The 20,759-nt window shown below is 42.2% G+C and overlaps 1 protein-coding gene across 2 annotated transcripts in view; it reads right to left on the bottom strand.

The window, feature by feature from the left end:
* The window catches only part of RELN (reelin), a 438,814-nt gene extending 418,819 nt beyond the window's left edge, over positions 1–19,995 (bottom strand). The window contains exon 1 of one of the 2 annotated variants that reach the window (XM_034766139.1): positions 19,382–19,995. In XM_034766139.1, the coding sequence (XP_034622030.1) occupies positions 19,382–19,625 (244 nt within the window). In that variant the 5' untranslated portion in view covers positions 19,626–19,995. The remainder of the gene's footprint in view (positions 1–19,381) is intronic. The other variant, XM_034766147.1, reaches the window with a different exon arrangement.
* Positions 19,996–20,759: the final 764 nt, after the last annotated feature.

Below are 20,759 nucleotides of genomic sequence, written 5' to 3' on the forward strand. Positions count from 1 at the left end.
GTGGGTCCAAAAGGACTTACGTGACTTCAAGTGGTGGTGAGGGACATTGTTACGGTCTTGGTGGATGGGAAGATGTAAATTTTCCATGACCCTCTGGAATTCCTGAAGTGTGGAAGCGAATGGATGGGGGAGCAATATGCAACAGCACTGGTAGTCAAGGTGCTCGGGTCAGCTTGAGGGTTCCAATGATGCTGCACATTGCAGTGTTTGGTTGGACATCAACAAGTCGAGTAAGGCTACTTCTGTTCCATACACAGTACTCAGCTATGGGGTACACAAGGGCCACTGCTGATGTCTGTAACACTGATGCTGATGCTCTCCAATTTGTGCTTGCCAGTTTCTGGACCAGGTTGACCCTTGTCTTCATCTTGGCAGCTACCTTCTTCAGAGGGTTGTGGCAGGTTAGCGTAAGATCCAGCTTCACTCCAAGATAGATCGAGTGGGGTCATGTCGCACAGTGTTGCTGCAGAAGGTCACTTTCAGGGTGTGCTTAGCATTCCTGTTATCAAGATGGAATGCAGTGACTATTTTATGAGGATTTGGCTTGAGCCTCCATTTTTGGAAATATTCCTCCACAGTGTTTAGGTCCCTGTTCAATTTGGACTCGATGTCGCTGAAGGTGGCTGCTTGCACTGCCAGGGCAAGGTCATTCACATATGCAAATTTGCACGACTTTGTTGACAAGCATTGGCATGAGTACTGAGCCTTGTGGCAGTCCGTTGTAAGGAACTGGGGCGAACTGAGTTCTTTGCCCAAGTGGACACGTAGCTGCCTATTGCTCAGCATCATCCATAGCAGGCATAGTCTTTTGTGGTAGGGGATGATCCTTGTGAGCTTCAGCATCAGGCCTTTAATCCAGATTGGATTGTAGGCTGATGACAGGTCTATAAAGGCTGCACCAGTCTAAAATTTCTTCTGGAATCCGGCCTCAATGTGTGTTACAAGGGCCAAAACTTGGTCACTCCAACTGCGTTTAGGCTGGAATCCCGATGGTTCTTTGGGGATCACTGACTCAACAAGAGGACTGATTCTCCAGAGAATGATACGTTCCAGGAGTTTTTAGGTAGTGCACAGGAGTGATATCGGAGAATAACTTCCTGGGTCATCTGTCGGCTTGCCCGGTTTGAGTATGGCAATGACTATCGCCTCCCGCCAGGCTTTTGGGATGCCTCTGGGTTCTAGGTTTTGGTGTACAGTTTCACCAGCTATTGGAGTCCCCTGGGGCCCAGATGATGAAGAAATTTGGTGGGGGGTGGGTGGAATACCATCTCCATCAGCCACCTTCCTTTTCTTCATTGCAGCTAAACCCTCTTTCACTTCATCTGTACTTCTTCCTTAAAGCCAATATTAATAATGCCAAGGTTCTGCTGGAAGAGACCCTGGGAGCACTTGTCAGATCAAAAAGTAGTGATCAGAATTGGGGGGGGGGGAGGACAACGACTCCACCATACTTATGCAAAGTGGGGAAATGGCCTGTGGAATGGTAAAACAGGAATGCGAAGATAAGCTTCCTTTAGGAATGTGTTCAGATGTTTCAAATGGAGCCCTGCTCTGTTTGTTTCTCATTCTCTGAGTCTTTGATAGGAAATGGGTTATATCACTGTGACGTGAAGTAGATGATGTAAGTTTCATTTATGTACTGGCATTTCCATGGGCTGTTTGAGACTGGAAATAGGACAAAACTGTCCCTGGGATTCTTGCACAGCACTGTAGAGTACCGCCTCTGGCCAATGTCCAGTCACCTCAGTTTGACTAAAGCTCTAGGTAGCCATTTTCTTCCAAACTGAAACACTGGCACCAATTGGGGGCTAACCCTAGGTATGGCTGGTTTGGAGTCATATAGATAGCTCTGAGGCAACTGAGGCCAAGTTGCTGATCTTACCTCAGTGCCCTGGATTTGTTCCACTTCCACTTGCAAAGTGGAATTCTCTCTTGTACTTCAGGGACTGCTTCACTGTCTCAACTTCCCATCTGATTTGTCTTCCTTTCTATAGTGTCTGGCAGGAGCCAGTATTGCAAATCTACTATTCCAATGACTCCGTGAATAGCTTCAGCTTTCCATAAAGTTTCCCCCTATAGTACTAAGAAAGCTGAGGACTGATTTGCCTGTGTGTCTAATCTCAGTGATGAGTGCCACATATACCTGATGAAACAGATTTGTGTGTCACTATCTTTTTCAGAGAGAAACTTTTGGATATGGGATTGAGAGGGCTCAGGGTTACAATAGTGTCCACCCATGTTAGCATTGCTTGTGAAAGCATGTAGAGGGAGTCAAATTATACTTTCATTATTTCATAAAAATACAGAAATGTAGGGCTGGAAGGGACCTGGAGAAAACATCAAGTCCAGCCCCCTGCACTGTGGCAGCACCAAGTTCATTTAGACCATCCCTGACATGTGTTTGTCCAACCTATTCTTAAACCCTCCAATGATGGGGATTCCACAATCTCCCTTGAAGGCCTATTCCAGAGCTTAACGACATTTATAGTTAGAAAACTTTTCCTAATATCTAACCTAAATCTCCCTTGCTGCAGATTAAACCCATTACTTTTTGTCCTACCTTCAGTGGACATGGAAAACAATTCATCACCGTCCTCTTTATAACAGACCTTAATGGATTTGGAGACTGTTTTCAGGTTCCCCCTCAGTCTTTATTTCTCAGGACTAAACATGCCCAGTTTTATTAATCTTTTCTCATAGGTCAGATTTTCTAAACCATACATCATTTTTGTTGCTCTCCTCTGGACTCTCTCCTATTTCTCCACATCTTTCCTACAGTGTGGTGTCCAGAATTGGTCACAGTGCTCCAGCTGAGGCCTCACCAGTGCTGAGTACAGTGGGACAATTACCTCCCATGTTTTACATATGACAATCCTGTTAATGCACCCCAGAGTGATAGACTTTTTTGCAAGTGCATCACATTGTTGACTCCTATTCAATTGGGATCCACCATAACCCCAAGATCCTTTTCAGCAGCACTACCACCTACCTAGTTATTTCCCATTTTATAGTTGTGCATTTGCAGGGGAGGGATAGCTCAGTGGTTTGAGCACTGGCCTGCTAAACCCAGGGTTGTGAGTTCAATCCTTGAGGGGGCCACTTAGGGATCTGGGGCAAAATCAGTACTTGGTCCTGCCTAGTGAAGGCAGGGGGCTGGACTCAATGATCTTACAGGGTCATAGAATCATAGAATATCAGAGTTGGAAGGGACCTCAAGAGGTCATCTAGTCCAACCCCCTGCTCAAAGCAGGACCAATTCCCAGCTAAATCATCCCAGCCAGGGCTTTGTCAAGCCGGGCCTTAAAAACCTCCAAGGAAGGAGACTCCACCACCTCCCTAGGTAACGCATTCCAGTGTTTCACCACCCTCCTAGTGAAATAGTTTTTCCTGATATCCAACCTGGACCTCCCCCACTGCAACTTGAGACCATTGCTCCTTGTTCTGTCATCTGCCACCACTGAGAACAGCCGAGCTCCATCCTCTTTGGAACCCCCCTTCAGGTAGTTGAAGGCTGCTATCAAATCCCCCCTCATTCTTCTCTTCTGGAGACTAAACAATCCCAGTTCTCTCAGCCTCTCCTCATAAGTCATCTGCTCCAGACCCCTAATCATTTTTGTTGCCCTCCGCTGGACTCTTTCCAATTTTTCCACATCCTTCTTGTAGTGTGGGGCCCAAAACTGGACACAGTATTCCAGATGAGGCCTCACCAATGTCGAATAAAGGGGAACAATCACGTTCCTCGATCTGCTGGCAATGCCCCTACTTATACAGCCCAAAATGCCGTTAGCCTTCTTGGCAACAAGAGCACACTGTTGGGTCCCTTCCAGTTCTAGGAGATGGGATATTTTCATTAATATATTTTTTTAATATTTGATTTTTCCTACCTCAGTGAAGTACCTTGCATTTATTTTTATTGAATTTCATCTTGTTGAATTCAGACCAATTTGCCAATTTGTCAAGGTCATTTTGAATTTTAATCCTGTCCTTCAAAGTGCTTGCAACCCCTTTCAATTTGGTGTTATCTGCAAATTTTATAAACATAATCTCCACTCCATTATCCAGGTCATTAATTAAAATACAGAATCATACCAGACCCAGGATTGACCCCAGTGGAATCCCATTGGATTTTCATCAGAAGCAGGAAGCCTGCCAAATGATCAGTGGGGCCACTGGATGATCAAGGTGCTAAAGGGGCACCCACGGAAGACAAGGCTGTGGAAAAGAAGCTAAATGAATTCTTTGCTTGCGTCTTCAATGCTGAGGATGTGAGGGAGCTTCCCACACCCGAACCATTCTTTTTAGATGACAAATCTGAGGAAGTGTCCCAGATTGAGGTGTCAATAGAGAAGGTTTTTGGAACAAATTGATAAATTAACAGTAATAAGTCCCCTGGACCTGATGGCATTCACTCAAGAGTTCCAAAGGAACTTAAATATGAAATTGAAGAACCACAAACTATGGTATGTAATCTGCCACTTAAATCAGCCTCTGTACCAGTTGATTAGCAGATAACTAATGTGACGCCTATTTTTTAAAAAGGCTCCAGAGGCGATCCTGGCAACTACAGGATGGTAAGCCTAACTTCAGTAGCAGGCAAACTGGTTTAAACTACAGTAAAGAACAGAATTTTCAGACATTGATTAACACAATGTTGGGAAGAGTCAACATGGTTTTGTAAAGGGAAATCATGACTTACCAATCTACTAGAATTCTTTAATGGGCTCAACAAACAGGTGGACAAGGGTGATCCAATGGATATAGTGTACTTGGACTTTCAGAAAGCCTTTGACAGGGTCCCTCACCAATGGCTCTTAAGCAAAATAGTCAGTCATGGGACAAGAAAGAAGGTCCTCTTATTGTTCAGTAACTGTTTAAAGGATAGGAAATAAAGAGTAGGAATAAATAGCCGGGAATTGGACAGACACATTGAGCTGAACTGTTAGTCAGAATTTTTAAATCAAAGTTTGGAATTTCTCTCAGAAAAGTTCTGCTGCACAGAGACTGCTGGGGATGCAGATACACAGAAGGGAATTCTGGAGGGAGGAGGGAGGCATTCTCCTACTGCCAGGTCAGGTTCTGACTCCAAGCTTTAAACCGCTGACATACCTATCCATTGTAACAGATCTGTAGAGAGCAGGGTAATTCCTAGAACATTAAAATTGAGTTAAGGATACACTACATAGAGTCACTAAAAGAAGATCAGTGATAAATACCTTGACAGACATTATTTTAGGAAATAAAAAATGATGGTAAGAGCTATTGAATTAATACAGTTGAGATAGAAAGAAGTAGTGCAAATATATTTTTCGTATAGGAGCTAAACAACTGTTAAGAAAAAAACATTATAGGCTAAAGCTACTATCTCAGAGGAAGAATGGATCAGATGGATTTATTAGGCTCCTTTTGTTCAGAAATATCATGGGCCAGATCTTCAGTTCCCATGATTGCTATGCCAGTTTACACCAGCTAAGGACCTGCTCCATCATAGGTTCCTGTTTTAAAAGACTGGGAGAAGATAATGATTAAGGAAAATGAAAACTATGGACTCAGAGATATTATTCTCTCTATATTCAGGGGTGACTGATATTACTATAAGGAGACTGGATTTGGTGACCTTCAGGATGCTTTATAAGATTTCCCCGTTCTTCTAGGATTTTTCTAGGAAAGGGTTGGAGACAAAGGACAGGAGGAGGGATTGATGAGAGGGAGTCTTCCTGGAGGCTGGGAAGGTCTCATTCACAGGCAGTCTATTCTTTGTGATTATATAGATTTTAAATGTTGCATTGTAAGTGTTTGTCATGTGCCTAGACCATTGGCTAGGGAAAACTGAAAAAAGTTGGAATAAAATAAATATTCCAGATACACATTTATACACTGTACAGCTTTATGCATTATGAGAAAGCAGGAAACGTTAACAAAAGAAAGGAAGCATGTAAAAAAGATTGAAACTTTTATGAGAGGCTATTGAAATTCTCATAGCAACTCTAGGATCATTAAGGAAGATTGTATGTTCTAGAAGGTAAGATAGTATTGTTTCCTTTCCTGGTTATATAACTAACAGTGCCACAACAAATCTGGTGGTCAGTCCTAGGGCATGACCCAGACATAATAAATAAAAGATAAATGTGGGAGCATCCCTCATTTTTGACCTAAGAATTAAAGTGATTTGATAATAAGTGATATGCAAATAATGACACAGTATTTCAAAACCATAGCATTTAAAAATGCAGACTGAGGAAGTACATGATCAAATACAGAAAGTTACATGGCATTCTGACAACGGCTGATCCCTGCTTAATTTGGTGAATCTGTTTCAATAGGGGGTGAAATAAATTAGGATTTTGCTGCCACTAAATTAATCCTGAAAGTGTTTCAGGAGTAGGCATCAAGTCTTTGGATTCCTCTTAGGGCTTGTCTACATAGTGAGATAATGTACATTACAGGGGGTTGGTTTCTAAAGCACATTAATGTGTTGGTATTATTTGGTCCATGTAGCCCCGGCTGGTACTCACTAGAGAACTTTTATTGCATATCAACAAAGTCTATATGGACCACTCTGAGCATGACCTGTTAGTGTGCTTTAGAAATCACAGCCCTAGTGGGGATTACTAGTCCATGTAGACAAACCCTTAGACTACTTAGGGTACATCTACACTACAGGGGGGAGTCAATTTAAGATACGCAAATTCAGCTACGTGAATAGCGTAGCTGAATTCGACGTATCGCAGCCGACTTACCCCGTTGTGAGGACGGCGGCAAAATCGACTTCTGCGGCTTTCTGTCGGCGGCGCTTACTACCACCTCCGCTGGTGGAGTAAGAGCGCCGATTCGGGGATCGATTGTCGCGTCCCGTTGGGACGCGATAAATCGATCCCCGAGAGGTCGATTTCTACCCGCCGATTCAGGCGGGTAGTATAGACCTAGCCTTAGTGTGTTTCAAAGGTGGTCACATTAGACGCTATTCTACATGCTAGCACAGGGGTTGGCAACCTTTCAACCTTTCAGAGGTGGTGTGCCGAGTCTTCATTTATTCACTCTCATTTAAAGTTTCGCGTGCCAGTAATACATTTTAATGTTTTTAGAAGGTCTCTTTCTATAAGTCTATTATATATAACTAAACTATTGTTGTATGTAAAGTAAATAAGATTTTTAAAATGTTTAAGAATTCATTTAAAATTAAATTAAAATACAGAATCCCCTGGATTAAAGAATCCTTATTGCGGTTGCAGGAAAAAAGCATCCCCATGTGTAAAAAGAATAGTAAATATGGCAGGCGACCAGGTTGGCTAAACAGTGAAATCCTTGCTGATCTTAAACGCAAAAAAGAAGCTTACAAGAAGTGGAAGATTGGACAAATGACCATGGAGGAGTATAAAAATATTGCTCAGGCATGCAGGAGTGAAATCCGGAAGGCCAAATCACACTTGGAGTTGCAGCTAGCAAGAGATGTTAAGAGTAACAAGAAGGGTTTCTTCAGGTATGCTAGCAACAAGAAGAAAGTCAAGGAAAGCGTGGGCCCCTTACTGAATGAGGGAGGCAACCTAGTGACCGAGGATGTGGAAAAACCTAATGTACTCAATGATTTTTTTGCCTCTGTCTTCGCGAACAAGGTCAGCTCCCAGACTGCTGCACTGGGCAGCACAGTATGGGGAGAAGATGACCAGCCCTCTGTGGAGAAAGAAGTGGTTTGGGACTATTTAGAAAAACTGGACGTGCACAAGTCCATGGGGCTGGATCCACTGCATCCGAGGGTGCTAAAGGAGTTGGCGGATGAGATTGCAGAGCCATTGGCCATTATTTTTGAAAACTCATGGCGATCGGGGGAGGTCCCGAATGACTGGAAAAAAGCTAATGTAGTGCCCATCTTTAAAAAAGGGAAGAAGGAGGATCTGAGGAACTACAGGCCAGTCAGCCTCACCTCAGTCCCTGGAAAAATCATGGAGCAGGTCCTCAAGGAATCAATTATGAAACATTTAGAGGAGAGGAGAGTGATCAGGAACAGTCAGCACGGATTCACCAAGGGGAAGTCGTGCCTGACTAACCTAATTGCCTTCTATGATGAGATAACCGGCCCCTGCGAATGAGGGGAAAGCAGTGGATGTGTTATTCCTTGACTTTAGCAAAGTTTTTGATACGGTCTCCCACAGTATTCTTGCCAGCAAGTTAAAGAAGTATGGGCTGGATGAATGGACTGTAAGGTGGATAGAAAGCTGGCTAGATCGTCGGGCTCAACGGGTAGTGATCAAAGGCTCCATGTCTAGTTGGCAGCCGGTTTCAAGCGGAGTGCCCCAAGGGTCGGTTTTGTTTAATATCTTTATTAATGATCTGGAAGATGGTGTGGACTGCACTCTCAGCAAGTTTGCAGATGACACTAAACTAGGAGGCGTGGTAGATACACTAGAGGGTAGGGATCGGATACAGAGGGACCTAGACAAATTAGAGGATTGGGCCAAAAAAAACCTGATGAGGTTCAACAAGGACAAGTGCAGAGTCCTGCACTTAGGACGGAAGAATCCCATGCACTGCTACAGACTAGGGACCGAATGGCTAGGTAGCAGTTCTGCAGAAAAGGACCTAGGGATCACAGTGGACAAGAAGCTGGATATGAGTCAACAGTGTGCTCTTGTTGCCAAGAAGGCTTACGGCATTTTGGGCTGTATAAGTAGGGGCATTGCCAGTAGATTGAGGAACGTGATCGTTCCCCTTTATTCGACATTGGTGAGGCCTCATCTGAAGTACTGTGTCCAGTTTTGGGCCCCACACTACACGAAGGATGTGGAAAAATTGGAAAGAGTCCAGCGGAGGGCAACAAAAATGATTAGGGGTCTGGAGCACATGACTTATGAGGAGAGGCTGAGAGAACTGGGATTGTTTAGTCTCCAGAAGAGAAGAGTGAGGGGGGGATTTGATAGCAGCCTTCAACTACCTGAAGGGGGGTTCCAAAGAGGATGGAGCTTGGCTGTTCTCAGTGGTGGCAGATGACAGAACAAGGAGCAATGATCTTAAGTTGCAGTGGGGGAGGTCTAGGTTGGATATTAGGAAACACTATTTCACTAGGAGGGTGGTGAAGCACTGGAATGCGTTACGTAGGGAGGTGGTGGAGTCTCCTTCCTTGGAGGTTTTTAAGGCCCGGCTTGACAAAGCCCTGGCTGGGATGATTTAGTTGGGAATTGGTCCTGCTTTGAGCAGGGGGTTGGACTAGATGACCTCCTGAGGTCCCTTCCAACCCTGATATTCTATGATTCTATGATTCTATGACTGGTGGCCAGGACCCTGGCAGTGTGAGTGCCAATGAAAATCAGCTCATGTGCTGCCTTCGGCACACGTGCCATAGGTTGCCTACCCCTGTGCTACCATATTAATAAAGCAGTCTTCACAAAATAAGGGGAAAGAGATAAATAGCTACAATTTATTTCCAAAAATCTAACAATAATAGGAACATAGGACTTGCTATACCAAATCAGTCCAGTAGTCCATCTAGTCTGTTATACTGTCTCCAAGAATAGCCAATGCACAATGCTGCAGAGGAAAGTACAAGAAAAAAAAAGAAAACCACCATAATAGAACAACCTGCCCACAAGACAGTCAGCAGTTGGCTTATGCCCTGAAGCACAAGGGTTTATATTATGTTAAATATGTATATTTTTATCCTATGGTATCTAACATAACTGTAACAATTTTCATTATCCTTATAATTGTCTGATTCTTTCTTAATCCTGCTAAACTTTCAGTCCCATTGATATCTTCTGGCAATGAGTTCCATAGATAAATTATGTTGTGTAAAAATCTGTTCTTTTATCAATTTGAAATATATAGATCTGATGTACAAAATGTATGTAAATATTTATAAGTACTTAGCCTGCTCACCAGAGAGGTCCTCAAGTGGGCCTCCTTGCTCCTAAATGGCCCAGTCCTCTCCTTGAACATTTCGAGAGCTTTGTATGGACAACCGCAAGCATTTTTGATGGCCCTAATTGAGAACATTCTGCAGAAGCTGCTTTCCTCACCCTCCAGCAGGATGTCAGGTACATCACCAAATATGCAATGGCCCCAAACTCTAAGAGCCAACAGTGCTTCCCCAGATTTAAAGTTTCATCTACAACAAGACATCCTTTATCACGGGGATCATCTCTACATTTCCAAGGGCAGCTTCAGGCGCTACGGTTGTGCCATGACATGCCCATAGTGGGACATTTCAGCCAGTTTAAAACCTGGACACTGATTGTTAGGTACTTCTGGTGGCCATATTAAAAACTATGTTGGGTCATGTGACTTCTGTGCCTGTATGAAGAAACCTGGTCAACCATTTTCAGGAAACACACCAGGAACTCAAAGAACATTTACTTGCTGCTAAAAAACAACAACAACCACATAAGCACTACACCGATCAAAAGTCACAAGTCGCCCCAATCCTTTCAGCAGGGGATAAGGTTTGGCTTTTGACTTAAAAACAGAGAACAGACCATCCTTCAGCCAAACCTGACCACCAATACCTGGGTCTTTTCAGATCACTGAACAAATATACCCAGTGGCCTGCAAGCTTCAGCTCCCAGAATCTCTCAAGATGTGCCCCATCTTTCATGTTTCTCTCCTTAAACCACTCATTGACAACTCCTTCCTCAACTGAGGGTCCCTGGGAGGAGCCCTGGAGCAGAGAGGTACCATCAAGAACTCAGCTGTCTGTGGGCTTCGTTGCCTAGCAACGCAGTGAACTTGGTAGAGCCCAATAAACCCTCACTAACTGACTGTGCTCCCTGATTGGTCAGAAGGGCCAACAGGTCCCCATTTAAGCCCCGTAGCTAGAGCAGCAGGGTGGCTGTTCAACGTGTTCCATGCCCAGGGTTCCACTGCCCAACCCTTTATCCACCCTCCTCGCCTGCTGCACTCCAGCCCTATCTCTGCCTACCTCTGAACTCCTGATTCCTAACTCCTAGTTCTGACCACTGACTTGTCTCCTGATCACAACTCCAGCTTTGCCCTTTGGTTCTATTCTGGTTCCTGACTCCCCATGCTCTGACCATTGGCTTTGCCTACTGACCACACCTCCAGTTCTGTCCTCTGATTCTGCTTCTACCACCAGGTAAGACTCTTGCTCTGACCACTAGGTCGCACCGCCTACACTTCGGTGTGTGTCAGGTTTCAATAATGCAATGAGTTCTATGTGGGAGGGCCTTTGCAGCCACACAAACCTCAGTGCATGATCTGGGTCTTAAACTAAGCTCCTTGAGGCAGGAATAATATTTTCCTCTCTGTGTATACTGTGCCTAGTATTTACTAAGCACTATTTTAATGCAAACAATAATAATTCTCCTCTCCTGCAATAATTTTGGCACCCCAGCTTTAATACACAATCCATTTCTATATGCTGATTCTGATTTCTGTAATGTGGGACAATGCAGCCTTCCTTACAGGAGGAGGCAACCCTCTGATGATGGGAGGAAAGGATTTAAAGGGTATTATGCCTCTCTTGCAAATTTGTAAGAATGAATCACCTGGGTCTGTTTGGACCATGAACCTCCTTCCATGAAACCCAAGTCTGACAATATCTATAACTGAGTCATCTGCTGACCACATATTTGGACCCAGAATTAAAAATGATGGTAGCTGAACTCCTTACAGTTTTAAATCTCCTCTAGTGAAACACTGCCTGTAAAAGGCTGTCAGCAGTAATGCTGTCTATGCTTTTCTTACGAAATAAGTTCAATTTTGGCATCTGGATCTCAAAAGCAGATCTTTATTTTTAATTTACAAACGCTCCCATCATTTGGTCTTGGAGTTATACAATAATTTCAAAATTAAAAGACACACATCATTCAGCTATATACTAAGACCATAGCAACCCAATCAGGCACAAACTTAAGAGAAGAGATGGGCCTTACACTATGTCCTGAAGCTAAAATATGACAAACTCATAATATAGACTATATAGAGAATAGAGCAGAATATTAAGAAATCATTTTATATCGCCATATCCAGTTTATTCAAGAGAATATATTCTGACTACAATGGAATCTTGGAGGATGCATTCTGTGAACATTGGTGAATCGGATGTATTTTGCCGATGCTGAGCTCAGAAGAATTCCTTTTATATGTCCTGTGGAAGTGTCCCACTACTGTGGAGTTTTTTTAAAATAGGGGAGAGAGAAGAGATCTGAGCACTAACATTTTCCTTATTCTTAATACTTTTCTCTTCTCTGCCACCACCCTCTAGCCCTTGCATCCCGGTGCCTAACTGGACTCCTGACACCAATACATTCTACATGCCTCTTTCACTGAGAAGAAACTGATACTTCCAAAAGGTGGAACTCTCCAGTCTTTCTCAGACCAAACACTGGTATAAATGAGTGAGTGAAATGGAAGCTCTCAAGAGAACAGTCAAAATTTGAAAACATGGAAGCAAATCTGTCCTCACTTTCACCAAAACAAACCCACTGATATTGCACCTCACACTTTATTCCTGGATATTTCCAATGAGCACTTTAGATCATTTGAATAATTGAATATGCTTATAGAAAACAGTGGTTGTAACTGATACTGTGTAACGCTGTTACACCCTTGTACCTCGTATAACTCTGTTTCCCCACAATCATTTTCTTTCTGTTACTCTCTCGCTATGGAGTCCATCATATTATTTTTGCTTTTTTATACCCATCTCAAAAATAAATACATAAATAAGAATTGAATATAAGAATAGGCACTATACAAAATGGGTAATCTATTCCCCTTAAGAATAAAACAACGAGTGCTGAAATAAAGAGATACTAAACCACATTATTTATTTTTACAAGTAATGTGGTTGACCAATGAAGGGGAAAGGGGGCAGATTTTCAGGAACATTTTATAAGAACTTACCTATTACTGGACATAGTTTTTCAGTACCTATCAAAGGAATAATTCGTGACAATATATAGTACATCTAAGAATAGAAACAGTCATTGATGGAAACTGATAACATTAGATGAGATTTTCAGAAGTTTGACCAGCTCTGGAAAAAAATAACTATAGAAAATAAAATAGAAACATAAGTCTCATTAAAGAAAACTATTTAGGAGTAGAATTAGAGCTTGCACATGTCAGTTTGACATCAGTCATGGGAAAACAGTTGGAAGCTGCTTTTAAGAGATCTAAAGATGAAGCAAATTGGGGAAAATAAGGGCAGCAAAAAAATTGGTTGACAAGTGAAAAAATAAGAGTTACTTTCATTGCACAATTATATTAAACGTTTTTAAAGATACAAAATCTAAAAATGAACATTTATAGTGGTAATTTTATAAATAATGCTAACAAGATTGTATTAAACTATCTTAGGTACAGATTGTATATATGTATTTCCACCCATCTGCCTATCACCATTATACAATTGCGCAAAAATTGGTATGATGATGAATGGAAATTGACTATATGATAGACTGGTAATAAAGTAATACAGGAACTGCCATAGAGATCTAAATTTAAGTTAAATCTTCGGAATAAGATGCTGAAGAAATATTATCCCATTTTGCAGATGACATTGGAAGGCCCATGAGGAATATAAATTATATAAAGAAAGATCAGTATCATTTACCAACACGCCAGTTGGGCCTGGTTCAGCAAAGCACTTAAGCACATGTTTAAGTGCCAGTGTTTCAACAGGAAGTAAGCATATGCTTAAAGTTAAGCAAGTACATACAAGGTTTACTGAGTAGGGATGGACTTAAATACATGCTTAAGTGCCTTGCCAATTCAAGGCATTAATTAAGCATAAAATAAGCTAAAGAAAGAAAAAAATATCTGCCAAAGCAAATAAATTTAATCACATATAAGAACAGGAGATATTCTAAAGTTTTCTTTATTCAATAAGTAATTACTTTAAAAAATATATTTATTGAGACAGGGCCATATTCAAAGATGGGTTTTAGGGATTTTTAATCATGTATTTTGAGGCATTTTTGTATAGTGCTCATCATCAGAGTATCTGAGCAGATCACAAACATTAAAGAATTTAGCTTCAAAACATCCCTGTGAGATAGAAAGGTATTATTGTCTCCCATTTTACAGATGAGATACAGAGGCACAGAGTGATCAAGCGATTTCCACAAGGTCACACAGGAACCCTGTGTCTGCAGTTGTAATTGCCTGATTGCCAGTTCATTTTTTTAATCACAAGACTGTTTTTCCTCTCTTGATGCTTAAGGTGGTGTGAGATGGGCAAAGGGATGAAAGCAGGTACACCTCTACCTTGATATAACACTGTCCTCGGGAGACAAAAAAATCTTACCGCGTTATAGGTGAAACCGCGTTATATCGAACTTGCTTTGATACACCGGAGTGTGCAGCCCCCCCGGAGCACTGCTTTACTGCGTTATATCCGAATTCGTGTTATATCGGGTCGCGTCATATCGGGGTAGAGGTGTATATGAATCTACATGGCTCTAAGTTGGTATTACTTACATACTGAAGAGCCAGAGCAAGCAGTAAGAGTATGAACTATAAGTAAAAGAATGGGGTCACTTTAATAAATACACCCTTTCTTACACCCTTATTACTTGCTTCTCCTGCTACATTCCTCTCTTCCAGTCACTTGGCATGTGGGTTTTACCAGATTACACTCCTCTCTGAATTTGGCCTACCATATTTATGATATTTTAGTAAACTATTTTTAATCACCTGCACTTAATAATTGCCACATATTTAAAACTCCCTTTGTATTGTACATCAGTACTGCATCTGAAAATTCACTATTTTTGTTTCCTTACAAGAAAACTTTTAAATGATATTTTTTACATTACAAATGATGACCCACAGCGTATTTGCATTTTACAGTAACATTAAACCATATTGTTTAAAAACAGAATTGCCCCACGTGATTTCTTCAGATTGTATGAATTTATTTTCTTAATGTATTGTGTTTGTTAAAAGAATTAATTAAAATAATTGTCTGTGTATGTGTTGTGTATAACACAAAAAAGTGTTTCAGATGTGATACAGGGACCACATATAGCAAAGCAATTAGTACCTTTCCCTTTCTTTTCCTAACAGTGAGCACAGAATTAGTGTACCGAAAATGAAAAACCAAGCTGTACAAGTTGGAAATATTGTATAAGATTATTTTACAAAAAAGTGTAATTTTCTCAGAACTATTGCTATATAAACCAATGATTTATTCAAGATCATTTTAATGTACTTTGTTCTGTACTCATTAGAATAGGATTAGCTCTTAGAATACTGATTCATGTATTGTTCTCTCCTATGATAGTATAAAAAGATACTTTAAAATACTTTGTGAATTTAAAATTATTGCACCAAATTTCAACTTCAAGGACTGACTTAGAAGGAGCAGCAGTTGCTTGTGCTCGGTCTGAATATGATCCAATGAGTCAACCTACAATTTACAGTTCAATCAAAATATTGAGAATAAAGCCAGAGTTAATAAATTATGTGTGATGATACAACTGAAGTGGGCCTAACAAAAGGCATATTCAATGAGCTGACTCTCATTGTCTTGTTCAAAGCAAGTGTAAAACATTATCATTCTGATTTAGGGTTGTCAATTTTGGTTGGATGTATTCCTGGAGATTTCATCACATGACATAATCTTTAATTAAAGGTTCATTTTAATTCCTGGAGGCTCCAGGACAATCCTGGAGAGTTGGCAACCCTATTTAGCAGCCTTTTATATCCCCTCTGCACATATATAAGGGCCGGATCTGAGTCTTCCCACTGACTTCAATGGCCTTTGGATCAGACTGCAAGAGCCAGATTTTCAAAATTGCTCAGCACCCAGCAGCTCCCACTGTGACACCTACGTCCAGGTTTTCAAAGGGATAAGCACATAACTTACTGAGCTATGTTGAAAATCTAGCCACTTATATTGGTGTTTGGTGATAACTGGGCCCTGGTTGTGGATGCTGAGCACTTTTGAAAGTCTGGACACAAATGACTACACAACGTGCAAGGCAGTTGAGAATCAGAACCAACAGCATTATTTTTGGTCTGGATCTAATGCTTACACATCTCCTGAGTCCCTGCAATCACTCATCAGGATAAATACAGGCCATTGTCCAAAATTCATGGGAGCTTGGCAACATCTGAAACTGGGTATGCAAAAATGACATGTAAGGGTGTGTTCAGAAAGCAGTTATAGCAGTTGATAAAGATTACATTGTTTCTAACTCAAAACAGCAAAGGCAAAGCCATCCTGGCCTAATTTAAGGACCCTCCTCTGATTTGGATTTTTTCGTTCCTGGATGATAATTTCTCCCGTCCTTTAGCAATCCAAACCACAAATAACAGCAGCACAAGCCCCAAAGGCAAGAGATACAACATTCTCCTCTGAGGCTTTGATGCTGCTCTACACTGACATCTATGGAGAGAGCATGAGCAAAGCAGCACAAAATTCGCACCTCCCCTAAGTCTCTTTCTGGGAGACTAAAACTGTCAGCTCCATAACACGTCCAATCCCAGTTCACCTAATGCCTTGGAATCCACACAACAGGCAGTCATACTCTTTCACCACATCTAGGATAAACCACATTTTTCAAAGGTTATACACTTGGGTCTAAACATTGACTTCAGGCTGAGACCTGGAAAATAAGGTGTTAGCCATGAAACAAGAAGTTTTTATTATATATTTTTTTGGGGAAAGAAAAGCAAACAGTATTTAAGAGTTTCCAAAACAAATGTGTTCTTTTAAGCTTTTTTCCTCCTAGTTTTATCATTAACGTTTAAAAACTAAAATTGGATTTTTAATATATAATATAGATTGGAGATTGTGGAGAAAATATAAATATGGTTAAGTTACATCTTTTACACATGCAGTTTACTATATGTGGGCCTCAAACTATTTTTTAAAGAAAGCTCTAAAATTTTTAGCAATTGGATCAAAAGTACATTGTCTATCTTAAAAAGTATAGACAGCAAAATTGGAACTACCTTGGAGGTTTAATAATTAATAAAGTAAAAAAAATTATAACATCTTTTAATCCAGTTTTCAAAAAAACCAAGAACATTGAGACAAAAATGCTTACATAAAACAAAATTTTTGAGATAGAATAATAATCAGATAATTCAAAGTTAAGAGTTTAATTCCATCTTTAACCAAGTGCTGTTATATCTTTTTCTTTATATGGTGGTTTAAATTTTTACTTTTAATTTCCTCACTTTTTAAAATATATTCTAAAATTAGCTTTTGTTTTGAAGTTGTGAAATACTAGGTAAGGAAACAAAGAGAGAGAAGGAGATTTAGTGAGTGCCTCTTAAATAATGTATAGTGACTATGGATTATAAAGGTTCTACACATACAGGCCTCCTGTATAAAGAAATTATTATAATACCATTAAATTATACGATTACTAGTTTACATAGGCACTTTATGGGCAAAACCAAAAACATGTAAACTATTTCACAGGAGCTAAAACACATGTATATGTGGTGGGGAAATCAGCAAGGTGATAAACACATAATCCATTAAATCAGGGAAGTAAAGATTTTGCATTAATGGATAATTTCCTTAAGTCTAAGCATTAACTCTCTTCAGTTTGGGCAGTTAGAAAAATAAAGTTATTCATCATTACAGTGCATGATCTCCCAATAAAACTTGATTGCTCCATCTTCAAGACAAGCTGTGAACATTTGACCTAACACTCTCATTTTTGGCTCTTATAGATAAATCCCCTTCCTGGGGTCACATTGAGTGACAAAGCTCAATCACCCCTCATGTCAAGCCTGTGTCACAATCATATTGGCTGATCAGTCGATGAAAGATACTCATGACCTCCAAATGGCACCTATCAGCTCTTTCAGTGCACGTATATCAAGAAAAGGGACTCCGGAGAAGAGATCATTCTAGCCCATTGCAGGCCCTAAGCAGGGATATTTTGGGGTCCCTCCTCCCCCCCCCAACACATACTAAAAAAGTGAATAGAGGAGAGGGGCCCCTTGAAATGCTCGGGGCCCTAAGCAATTGTTCAGCATGCTTATGCCTAGTGTCAGCTCTGTTCAGGAGAGGTCTGACACAAAGGCCACTTGAGTCAATGGAAAGACTTTCACTGATCCCAGAGAGCTCTGGATCAGGCTCTAAATGAATGTTCAGAATCAGTATTTCCATTAAAAGGCTGCTGTGTTTCCTAAGAGATGGGGACCAGAAAGCCCAGCAGTTTTACAACCCAGATGTAATCCAGAGAAGTTGTATTCAAATACAGATAAACTAAAATTCACTTCTTTAGGCTACTATATTTTTGACAATGGAACAAAGTAGAAGGGAGCCCTCGAGGATTAATTTGTCTTCATAATTTACATCAGAAATGACATACAAACTCTATAAGTAATCGCTTATTTTCCTTTTATGTCACAGTTAGTACAAATAGCAAAGACTGAAAACACCTGCAGGCCCTACTAAATTATCAGGATCGGTCTAGAATATTTTGATGTTCTTGAAGTCCTAATTAAATCAATGAAATAGCTTAGTGTTAAGTACTTAAATCTCTATGGCAGGGAACTAGCCAGCAGGCTCTGTCTTTATACATATGTCCTATAAAATACATAACCTCTGCCCACATTTTCAGTTTTATTAAATTAATAGGTTGATAGTTTGAAATATAGGCACCAGCTAATTTTTTTGTTTGTTTGTCTGTAGCACACTGTTGCAAGATTTCATCTTGGTCTAACATAGAATGTACAGTTCTGATGTTAACATCTAAAAAAATAGTGACATTTGAAAATAAATCTCTACAAGAAAACAGTGCAATTTTCCAATAGGTACATGGAGTTGTTTAACAGCACTGAACATCAGGAGTATTATGATAGGAGGGGCTAATATTGCATGAAAATGTGAGACCACTGTGGGTCATTCAACAATGTGAACTTTTCCAGCAAGCCATGAAACTGCAGGCAGCTGGACCTGCAAGCAACACTATATTAATTAATAAATAAATAAATAAATAAAAAGCCGGCAAGTTTACAAATTCAAGGACGAAGTATGTAAAGTGTCCCAGTGATGTTCTAAAGAGATTCCTATCCACACAAAAGCTCTGCTAGGTAAATAGCCTATCCCAATATTATCAGCTGATAGATAACAGAGAACTGGGAGGGGGGGGTGATATATTTGATCTGTCTGGGAAAAGCAATGAGCATTTAGAGGTGGAAGCAGATAATCTGTGGGGAGAAAGGAGATTCCTTTGGCTTCCCCAACCCAAATCAGTCATTCCTTATTCACATTTCAACCAACTTTCACCCACACACCCCGCCCAGGGGCGTAGAGAACTTGGCGGACGAGGCGAGTCGCACAGCGGGCTCCCTCGCTAGCCACAAGTCCCTAACTTTCCCCCACCGCCCCAGGGGCCCGGAGCCCCCCGGCCCAGCGGAGAAGGCGAGTGGGGGAGCGGGAACAGGCGCGGGCACCTACCGTGATATTCCTGGCCAGGTACGTAGAAGGTCGGGTTCCCCGCGAGCTGGAGGGACATGAGCACCTCTCCCTGCTCCCCATCCCCGGCCAGCTCCCCGTGGTGGGTGCAGAGGAAAAAGAAGGGCGAGAAGCGGGGGTAGTAGCCCGCCGCCCCCTGGCGCCCGGGGAGCATCAGCCCCAGCACCGCCACCAGCACAGTCCACCCGCGAGGGAAACTCGGCGGCGGCGGCTGCCTCCGCTCCATGCTGCCGCTGCCGCTGCTGCTGCTGCTGCCAGCCCCGCACGCTCCTGCAGGGCAGAGCCGGCGAAGGCGGGGAGCAGCCGACCCAAAACCCAGCCGGCAAAAAAAAAAAAAAGTTTGCGAGGCGGCCGCCCGGGAAGTTTGGCAGCTGGGGAGGAGCCGCCGGCCGGCTGGGCAGCTGCGCGGACTCCCCCTTGGCCAGGGGTGGGGAAGCAGCCCCGCTCTGCCCGCCGCCTCGGTCTCCACACCTTCTCCGCGCCGCGCCGCGCCGCTCCCTGCCCGCCCTCGCGCTCTAGGGCAACCTGGTGGGAGCCGGGCGAGCGCCTGCCTCGGCTGCCCCTCAGGGTGTCAGTGACAGGGGAGGGGGGGGAGACGAGGCAGAAAACGCACGGGCTGGAAATAATTTATTTCCCTGGGTGGCTGGGTAGAAGGGAAGGGGGAAATCCCTCCCCCTTTTTGTTGTTGTTGCAAATGAAGAGGAGACGGGCAGGGGGCTGGTTGGGAGAGTTAGGCAGAGCCCGTTTGCTCTGTCTTTGTCTGTATTGGCTGCTCCCTCCTCCTGGTTCCCTGGGCTTGTGATCTTTGCTAAAATTATTTAAAAAAAAAAAGTGGGGTTGGCACCTTGGTACTATCACCCAGAAAGGAGAGTTTGTGATCTGCGGGAAAGAGCCGTTTCTTGTGAGCAGAAGCGTTTATGGGGATGATACATTTGGGTTTTAATGTCTATTTCAGCCCTGACCTAGGTAATGGAAAGGAAAGAGGGAGCCCTGGCCAAAGGAGAAAGTGCAACAGGGACTGCAGGGGAAAATGAGCCGCTGAACATGAAGCGCTGGCTGCAGGAATAATGCATAAAAACATACATTTTTAACAGAGGATGGGTTGGCAGAAGGACCACAGCATCAGGAGATGGGAGCAGACCTGCCAGGCTTTAATGCATCTTCCCACCCCACAGTTGGATCCCAACCAATGGCCAGATACAGCCACTGTGAGCATTAGTGACATGATGTAATTGGAAAGAAGAGCGTACCTGCCAGCATTTTTGAAGTGCAAAAATGGGACAGTCCAGGGGGTCCCTGCTGGATTAATTTCATTGCCAGAGGGAAAGGTTCCCCCTTCGAGGAAGAACAAGTAGAATGG

The sequence above is a fragment of the Trachemys scripta genome, chromosome 1, assembly GCF_013100865.1.
Source record: "Trachemys scripta elegans isolate TJP31775 chromosome 1, CAS_Tse_1.0, whole genome shotgun sequence".
NCBI classification, from domain to species: domain Eukaryota; kingdom Metazoa; phylum Chordata; order Testudines; family Emydidae; genus Trachemys; species Trachemys scripta.